The sequence below is a fragment of the Mandrillus leucophaeus genome, unplaced genomic scaffold (genome assembly GCF_000951045.1).
Source record: "Mandrillus leucophaeus isolate KB7577 unplaced genomic scaffold, Mleu.le_1.0 Scaffold20, whole genome shotgun sequence".
Taxonomy (NCBI): domain Eukaryota; kingdom Metazoa; phylum Chordata; class Mammalia; order Primates; family Cercopithecidae; genus Mandrillus; species Mandrillus leucophaeus.
Genome location: NW_012102032.1, coordinates 936911 through 946002, shown reverse-complemented (window position 1 = coordinate 946002; position 9092 = coordinate 936911). Strand labels below are relative to the sequence as shown.

General features: G+C 60.5%; 1 protein-coding gene across 1 annotated transcript; it reads right to left on the bottom strand.

Moving 5' to 3' along the window:
* Window positions 1-304: 304 nt before the first annotated feature.
* TBX2 (T-box 2) lies at window positions 305-8598 on the bottom strand. The gene is made up of 7 exons (XM_011979253.1): window positions 8462-8598; window positions 7762-8029; window positions 6507-6653; window positions 5239-5315; window positions 4968-5131; window positions 3915-4549; window positions 305-1701 (listed from the first exon to the last, which is right to left on the bottom strand). Exons 1-7 carry the CDS (start codon window positions 8596-8598, stop codon window positions 1249-1251), a joined length of 1881 nt encoding a protein of 626 aa, XP_011834643.1. The 3' UTR covers window positions 305-1248.
* Window positions 8599-9092: the final 494 nt, after the last annotated feature.

Genomic DNA, 9092 nt, shown 5'->3' with positions numbered 1-9092 from the left:
TCCAGGCCGCTCGGCTGCTCACCTCCTGGCCCGGGTGGGTGCCCAGGCCAGTGGCGCGGAGCGGCGGAAGCGGCCGGCAGGGGGAGCCCGGCCCCGGTCTGGGACGCAGCGGGCGTCCCGCGCCGGCGCCGCCCTGCCTCGCGGCTCAGCCAGCGCCCCAGACGCCCTGACGCTCTGCCGCCCCCGGGGTGCGGCTGTCGCCGAGCGAGGGGCGCGCAGCCTTTTGTCCCCGCCTTTCGTCCCTCCTTTCGCGCGTACAGCGCCCCAGCCCCGGGCGGCCCACAGAGCGCACAGCGCCGTTCACTTCGCTTTGTAGCGTTTTATTGTTTTCTCGCGTTTTTGCCGTTTCGTTCTCGCTCGGAGCGAAAAGTGAAAACCTGAGGTGGAGCCCGCGGGCAGGGCGAGTCAAACCCGGGCGGAGGGGCCGAGGGGCCGGCGGGGTGGTGGCTCCTCTGGGGCTCAGGGCCTTCTCCCGCAGCCGAGGCCCCCCAAGCCCTGTACAATATAGATGCTCATGTAAAATGAAAAAAACTTTAAATGTATGAGTTAATCTCTAAATATATGTACACAGCAATGTACACCTTTGAATAAATTAATACCAATTTGCGTATTCTGGGAACCTTAAAGCTTATTTACACAAATTACCATTTATTTCATAAATATCTTTTCTTTTTTCCCCCTGGGGACTCAAGGCAGAAGTGCCACTCCCTCCGCTGACCCAGGGCTGGGAGGGGTGCCTGTCTCTTGGGGAAGAAGTGGGGGGACTAACAGGTTCCCTCCCAGCTCAGGTCTACACTGACTTCAGTCGTGTAACTGGCTCCAGCATCCCTCAACCCAGTTTTCTCACGCGGTCCAGGCCCAAGGCCCAGGGCTCTGGGACTCCCTCCGATGCTCCCACCCCTGGCCCCTGCACCTTCTGGCTTCTGCCAGGACCGCTGGGCCCTGGATGAGGCCTCTCCCACCGCACGGGAAGACCAGAGTCACCCTCGGATGCCACCTTGACGCTGGAGCGATCTGGACCTAGCCCAGCAGCTCCCAAGTGACTGTGTTTCCGGCAGCCTGATTCCTTGTTGAGGCCCAGGGAAGTGTCCCAGGCCCCGACTTGCCAGACGAGGCTCTATTCCGGCTGCTGCAGCCCACTTTTCTCCTTTATTTAAATAAATACCCATTCTGTGCTGTACACGTCCCAAGCAGCAGGGGCAGGCAGCCCGGGTGGCCTGCGTGGCAGGGGAGCAGCTGGGCAGCCCCTCACTTGGGCGACTCCCGGCCTGGGGAGAGGGCTCGCTGGCTCTCCAGCCCACTCACCAGTCTCTGGATGCTCTGCAGTTCATTGGCCGCCTCCTTGGCCGAGCCACTGGGCGACAGGGCACCGCGGGACGGGGCCCCTACTTTTCGGAGAGCCAGCTCGGGCAGGGGGCTGGGCTCCCGGCTGTTTCCGCCAGCAGCCTTGGAGCCCTCGGAGGCCAGCCCGGTGGTGAGGAGGCTAGTGCTAGGCGGGATGGTGACCGGGATCTGATAGGGGCTGAAACGCAGTCGGGGCCGGGCACTGCCCAGGAAGGGGCTCCGAGATAGGGAGCCGGCAGCTGCGGCGGCGGCAGCTGCAGCACTAGTGGCGGGCAAAGCAGAGGCGGCTGCGGCTGCTGCTGCCATGTAGGTGTAAGGGTAGGGGAAGAGGCCTCCGAAAGTGGGCATTGGGATTCCCTGGAAGAAACAGAACAAGACAAGGGTTAGACATCTTGCCTGACGTGTTTCTGAAGGTGGGCTGGGTGCTGGGGTGGTGCTATCCCCTGGACACCTTGCCCTGCTGTTTTAGGGATGTAAAACAACAACGCACATAATTATAACCACAGGCAGCACAGGTGAGCATGAGCCAGTGTGCCTGTGGCCAAACCCACTTAGAAGGGCGAGATCGCTTCAGGCTACCATGCAAAGGCCTGCCATCAAGTTCTGTGCTGGGTGTTACAGCAGGGGTAATGGAAAGGACATTCCAGGTGACTGCACTAGCATGGGTGAAGGCCTTGAGGGAGAAAACGGGGCAGGCATAGGGCCAGGTGGCAAACAGGCAGCTTTGGGTGTCTTGGAGGTTCTGCTCATTGAGAACAGTATCCTCACCACCGTCCTATCTGCAGGCTCTGAAGGGCTGAGGGCACACACCCTGGGGAAGGCACTTTGCAAAGTCCCCTTCTGCCTGCTCACCTGCTCAGGGTTCTCCTGCCTGGGCCAGGAGGAGGGCACAGGCGCCAACCAGTTCATAAACTGGCCTGAAAGTTCTACAGGGAACGCCTGGCAGCACCTCACTGGCAGCTGAGGAAGGAATGCAGTCTTTGCCTGTGAAGGGCACAGGAGCCAGGAACTCCTGGACAAGCACCTTCCTGAGTTCATGAGGTCTGGCTGGTGAACGGCCTGACCTTTGAGATAATGGCTTACTCCCCAGAGCCAGTGGGTATGGGGAGGAGGGCAGGGGGCTGATGACTGCGCTGGGCTCCCAGGGAGCCTCAGGCCTGGCTCAAGTAGGGAGAAGAAAAGGGGCAGCTTCATCAGGCCTGAGAAAACACCCTCCTGAGAGGGTCAGGTCCTACTGGGCATTTCAAACATGGCATCTCAGGTTGGGAGAAAGGGAGGCTTCAGATGTCTTGGGATTTGGCTCTACCTGATGTCTAGAATGGGCTGCACTGACTTGGGAATGTAACCACCAGCAGCCCTAAACACAGATGCCTCCCAGGTGCTGGTATTCTCACCCGGGTCATGCACCTGTTGGCCAGGCTGTGTCTAGAAGCCCTGACTTCCTCACAACCTCTGTGATGCTGGTGGCCATTACCAGTTTGTCTGGGGAGGAGGCATTCACATACACAAATAATCAGGGATGCAGATTAAACCTCTGGCCCCTGAACTCCTTTCTCCAGAGGCTCCCCCTCCAGCCCAGAGCCCTAGATGAGTGATGGTGATACCTCAAACACCCCACACACCCTAACACTGAGCTGTGTGTAAAACTCATTTCAGAATCGCCTGCCCCACCCCCCACCCAACTTTTAAAATATTTGCTTCTGAACCAAAGGCGCTTTCTCAGACCTGAATTGCTATTTTCCTTCCCTTGAGATAAGATCTCAGGGGTTCAATTTGCCAGAAACCTCAGAGGGAAGAAAATGAATGAAGAGATTCCAAATCTTTCCACAGGGAATATTCCACCCAAGCAACCAAAGAGGCCACTGTCCCATCGACTCTCCTTACTGTGCCCCCAGCCACACTTTCATCAACACTCCCGTGGGAGCTGGGAATTTCAATGGGGCCTGAGGAGCTGAGTCCTCACCCCTGACATGTGGCTGGGGGTGCTGGGAACTCAAGGTAGGGGAAAGACCAGCCTTGTCCTCCGCCAGGACAGAGGACTTCATTGAAGGTCTAGGAGGGGCCAGAGACCTCTGGGAGGGCTGGCGGTCAACTGTTCAGAAAATAATGCAAATGTTCCTCCTCCCTTTGTCTGGCCACCCTAGCCTTTCAGGATGGACAGGGAGCCAAGGGTCTTTGTTCCCAAGAAAAATGTCCTGAGGCCAGGAGAGAAGACTTCACAAAAGACAGGGGCGGCCCTGGTCTGTGAGGGTCAGAAGAGTCTAGATGGGCACCGCACTCCTCGCTGGGACTATAGGGAAAGAAGCAGACCCAGAGAGGGTCAGGGACTTGCCAAAGGTCACACGGGAGTCAGAAGCGGCGCCCTGGCCAGCCCCTGGACCTACAACACAGTCCTCGTCTCTCAGAACCCAGGTGTCCTAAAGGGCGTCCCGGGGCCTCCCCTGGATGAAGTTCTTGCCTGCCAGAGGCTCCCAGGGACCCTGGCACCCCTCGGGCCCTCCGCTGGCCTCCGCCTCCAGCTCCCTGGGCCTTCTCCCTCGCTGGCGCTGCCGTGGGGTCACAGGCCTTACCTGAGATGCCAGCATGTGCTGGGAGAGGTGGAACGGGAAGGGCGCGGCGGTGCTTGCTGCGCTGGCCGCGGGACCCAGCCCGCCTGCGTCCAGCCCTGCGGCGGTCCCAGGCCCGCCGCCTCCGCCGTTGCCGCCGCCTGCCACCGAGGCCAGCAGGTGACCCATGCCCATGGCGGAGAAGGCGCCAGGGCCCATGGTGAACTGTCCAGGGTGCAGGAAGAGCGGCTGGCCGGCTCCCAGTGGCCCAAAGAACTGCTGCCCGTGCAAGTGGCTGGAAAAGGCCAGGCCGGGTAGGTGTCCCGCGCCCAGGGGGGACGCACTGTCTGTCTGCACCACCAGCGGCGCCAGGCCCTGCTCCTTCCCCTCAGCCGCCTCCTTTCGCCCCTCGTCCTTCCTCCGAGCTTCAGCACGCTCCTTCTCCAGGCTCCGTAGGCCGAACGGACCGTCCCCGCCGCTCTCGGCCGGTTCCTTGCCCCTCTCGGGACTGCGCCGCTCCCGGGCGCGCTCGGATTCGGTCAAGCGAGTGGGGCTGGCACTGTCTGGGGCCGGGCTGCGGCCTAGCGGCGCCCCCGCACGCTCCTCGCTCAACCGCTCAGGCTCCGGGTCGCTGTCTGCGGCGCACGACTTCTCCTCAGCTGCGGGGAGAGGGCGCGCGGGTTACAGGGGCCCGGGCTGAGGCCGACGAGCAGGATCAGGGACATTCGGAAAGGGCTGCTCTCGGGGAGGCCGAGTCAGAGGAGCTGCTGCAGTCGGGCAAGGGGCGGCTGCAGGTCACCTAATGCAAGACCCCAGATTTACAGTGGAAGGAACCAAGCCCTGGAGAGGAAACCCTACAGCCATAGAATTACACGGCGCCCAAGGGGGCAGGCTCGGAGTCCGGCCGGATCTTCTGGCTACCGGCAACGGCCCTCGTAGGGGAGTCCCGGGACGGAAACCCCATCCCAGACACTCGCTGACGCTTCCTTCCTGGCCTTTCAGATTAGCGGGTGGCTCAGCAAAAGGTCAGCCCAGCGACCTGAGGACCACCCCCTCCTCCTCCGGTCCGACCCTCACCTCGGGCCCGGTGCAGGCGCAGGGGACTGGGCGCTGCGCCCGGAGAGGTGGGTGGTTCCCGCGCTGGGGGAGGGTCGCATGACGAGGCGTCCGACTCCGCGCCATCGCGCTCGGGTTTGCAGTGCTCCTCGTACAAGCGCAGAGACGGCAGCGTCAGCTGCTTCCTGGGGATGAGCGGAGGGAGCTGGTCCGCGAGGAGCCCATCCCTCCATCCCTCCTGCTCGCTGCTCCCGCAGGCACCCGCCACAGCGCTGCTGTCCTCGCCCCTCACCTTTTCTCCCGCCGGCCGTTCCCGGTGTCCCGGAAGCCCTTGGCAAACGGGTTGTTGTCGATCTTCAGCTGCGTGATCTGCGGGGACCGAGGGGGCGGCGCTAAGTCAGGCCGTGGCTCTTCCAGCCTGGTCGGGGGCACCCCGAGGTCAGCGACTGCTGGCCGCAGAGGGAAGACCCGGGGAGCGTCCACTTGGCACCCACCCGCCTGGGATGGGACGCCCCGAGCTGAGACCGGTGGGAGGGCCTCGCGGAAAGCGACGGGGTCTGTCCTCCAAAAACTTCATTCGAGGAATTATCCCTAGACAGGCCCACATAGGCCTAAAGCTGTGCAGCGGTGTCGGAATCGGCCCAAGCAGGCACACCCGCCCTCGGGCTTGCGCGAGTTAAACGACTCCGCACCCGAGCAGGCGTGCACAGAGACTGCAGCTCACACGCAAGGCTGCAGGTACACACCAAGCCAAATCACACTCACGGGCCCGCGCACACGCAAGTATGCACAGACAGAACAAGCGCCCACAGAACCAAACGAATTCACACGCCTCCACAGGTATCCAACACGCCCCAAATGGAGCACGCACAGCCCGGCGTACACCTTGGTTCACAAAGCCACAACGACCGGCACGGACACTCATTCCCTCTCTTTCACTCGACAGTGGCACACAAAGGCACAGGCCTAGAGGGGTGATGCTCTGCCCCACTAGAACAAGGGTGGAGAAGCCGCAAGCAGAAAATTGGAAGGAAATTCTCTAAGCGCCTCCCAAGGGGTCTGGGGCCTGGACTGAGCTAGAGCAGTAGCCAGGGGTGCTCTGGGGGGCTATGTCACCTGTCCCACCCTCTGGCTTCCCCGAGAGAGTGAAAACTGGGCCCTGGGTTCCGAGCATCGGTAGAGCTTGGGCAGATTGCTTCGGGCGCCCTCTTTTCATTTACATTCTCATTCTTGAGCCAAGAAATAAACGAATAGAATGTAAAAATGTCAGCGCGGGCCGGGAGTCTCAGCTAATTGCTAAGTAAACATCTCCACCCGAACGAGGGCCCAGCTGTTCGCTCGCCCCAGGGGAGCCTGTGTGTGCGCGCGGTGGGCTTGAGAGGGCGCCTTGAGGACTTCCGTGGGTGCTGCGCGTATGGATGTGAGGCTCCGTACTCAGGGGCGGGCCGCAAGCGCACGGATCCCGTGCAGGGGGCTTCGGGGGCGACGAACAGACGGTTGGGCCTGCATGTGTTGAGGGGCGTCAGTGCAAGGGCTGAGCCCACCGCCCGCCGCGCGCACCTTGTCATTCTGGTAGGCAGTGACGGCGATGAAGTCGGTCTCTGGGAACACGTAGGTACGGAAGGTGCTGTACGGCAGCTTCAGGATGTCGTTGGCTCGCACTATGTGGAAGCGCGGCTGGTACTTGTGCATGGAGTTCAGGATGGTCTGCGGGGAGGGCGGGGGTCAGCCGGTAGTCGCCGGCCCCCGCCTGAGCTTTTCTATTCTTTGGGTACCTGACCTTTCCCTCTCCATTTCCTTCTCTCTCTCTCTCTCTCTCTCTCTCTCTCTCTCTCTCTCTCTCGGTTCTTCCCCTTCCCCATTTTCTCCTGTCTGCTCTTTTCTCACCCTTAATTCTTTTTCTTCTACCTTTCCTCTCACTTTTCTTTTTCACAGCTTCTCTTTCTCTTGCCATTAAAAAAATTTTCCCGGTGGGAAACAGAAATAAGACATAGCAAAAACAAAACAAAAACTACAACAAACAAAAACCAAAACCAACCAAACAACAATCCCCCCCCCGCAAAAAAAATAAAAAAATAAAAAAAAACCCAAACCCTACAATTCCACTCTTAATACTCTCTTGCTTTCTGGCACTGCTAAGCCCCTAACCCCACAGAGATGAGAGTCCAACCTTCTGGCGCTCACCAACTGCCCTACCTCAAGAATGGGCAGTTCCTTTTGCCCTATGAAACACCCCCCCACCCCCGTTCGCTGGGGCCTTGCTCAGGCATAAATGGAGAGAACCCCCAAACCCTCTCCTCCTAGTTGGGCATCTGCCTATGGGAGGGGGGAAAGGTCTTAGGGAGGCTGGGGGGTGGGTGGGGAGGGTGGTTTAACTTTTAAATCCCCTAGTCTTGGGGGAGGGCCAGGGACGCGGGTCTTGGCGGAAGGGTGATGGACAAGTTGAGGTCATGGGCAGTTCTTCCAAGAAGGGCACCTACAGGCCAAGAGCAGGGTGACTTCCGTGGCCCAGCATTGCAGACCCAGTCGGGGCAGCACTTGCCTCCCTCTTGACCTTAGGAGGGGCCCTCCACGGCCTGACGAACTGAGATTGTGAGCTGCCAGCCACCGACCCCACAATTTCCCAGGCTTGCAGAGGAGAGCCCTGGGGCCCAGGCTCAGCCCATGTAGGCCACAGGGCAGTGAGCCGGGCAGGGCACTCTGGGGGTTTGCCCAGCGCTTCCTCCTGGGAGATCCTGTCGCCCTGCTCTCCTGCTCAACTGCAGTGCTGGGTCAACAATCTCCCGCCCTGTCCCCACCCTGCCCCTACACTCACGAAGCCGTGCTTGTCAGAGATGTTGTTGGTCAGCTTCAGCTTGTGGAAGGCCACAGGCTTGGCCATCCACTGCTCCCCAGTGGCTGGGCTGTCTGGGTGGATGTACATGCGTTTGGGCATCTCAGGGTCGGCCTTGCCTGCCACCATCCAGCGCGAGTTGTGGAACTTATAGCGGCAATCGTCAGCGGCCACAATGTCCATCAGCAGGATGTACTTGGCCTTCTTGTCCAGGCCACTGACTCGCACCTTGAAGGGGGGGAACATCCGCCTGGGAGGGAGGTAAGGGAGGAGATCCCATTGGAACCAGTTGTTCTAGGTCCGAGGTTCCCTCTCCTCCTTTATTTATCCCTCCTCGCTGCGCACACCGCTGCCGCCTGGCTGTTTCCCCTGTGGTCGGCTGCTCTGCCCTCTCATCACTGCCCGGAAGACCCCACCTGTGGCTGTTGCTCCCAGGAGATCCCATTTCTGCCTGTCAGACCCTCTCTTAAACGGCCTCCCTTAGGCCCTGTGCTCAGATCTGGGGACCCTCTTTCTCCCTGATCTGAGATGAAAGCCGATGCCCAGGAGAGAAGTCTAGGCCCTTTAGAAATATTCTCGCTTCTCCTGAATCTCCCCGAAATTCGTTCAGGGGAAATACCCACTTGGGACGGAAGCTCCCAGAAATAAACTTGGAGGGTGTTTGTATTGGGAACTGGGTTACAGAGCCTGATCAGACATCCTAGCCGTGCCGTTCGGGGGAAGAGGGTGAACCCGAGGCCTGGATTCTCGGTGGCTGAGTCGAAGGGTGGAGGGGCTAAGGCTGTTGCTTTCTTCTGGCTTTAAGGCCTGCGGCGGCATATGCGTCCGGGACTCGGATCTCCGCGGTGGGGAAAGGGCTCCCAGCCGGGTGAGGCGGAGGGCTCGGCTGACCCGGGACTCACTGCTGGGAACCGAGCGACCGGTCTGGGGCTAGCGGGGCGCAGGTCCCACTAGGGGCTTCGGGATCGGAGCAGAGTCTGGGAGAGGTTGAATTTCTCCCGAGCTCGGAGACTGACCCGGACACAGAAGAGCGAGAGCGCGGGGCGGAGGAGACCGCCAGGGCCAAGCCGCGGGGCCTCCTCCGCGCTGGGACTCAGAACTGTTGCGGCTATTCTTTAGCAGTGTGTTTTCGTTTTATTTCATTCGGAGGATTTCAGTGTTTTCGTTTAAAAAAAAAATCGCTCCGGTGCCAAACGAGAAAAGTCAACTTGGTTGTCCGTGGGAGCGAAGCGTGGCGCCAGGGCCAGAGCCTGGAGCCGGGAGCCAGGAGTCCCCGGCTCCGCTCTGATCCGTGAGGTCCGGTGCCGCAGCCC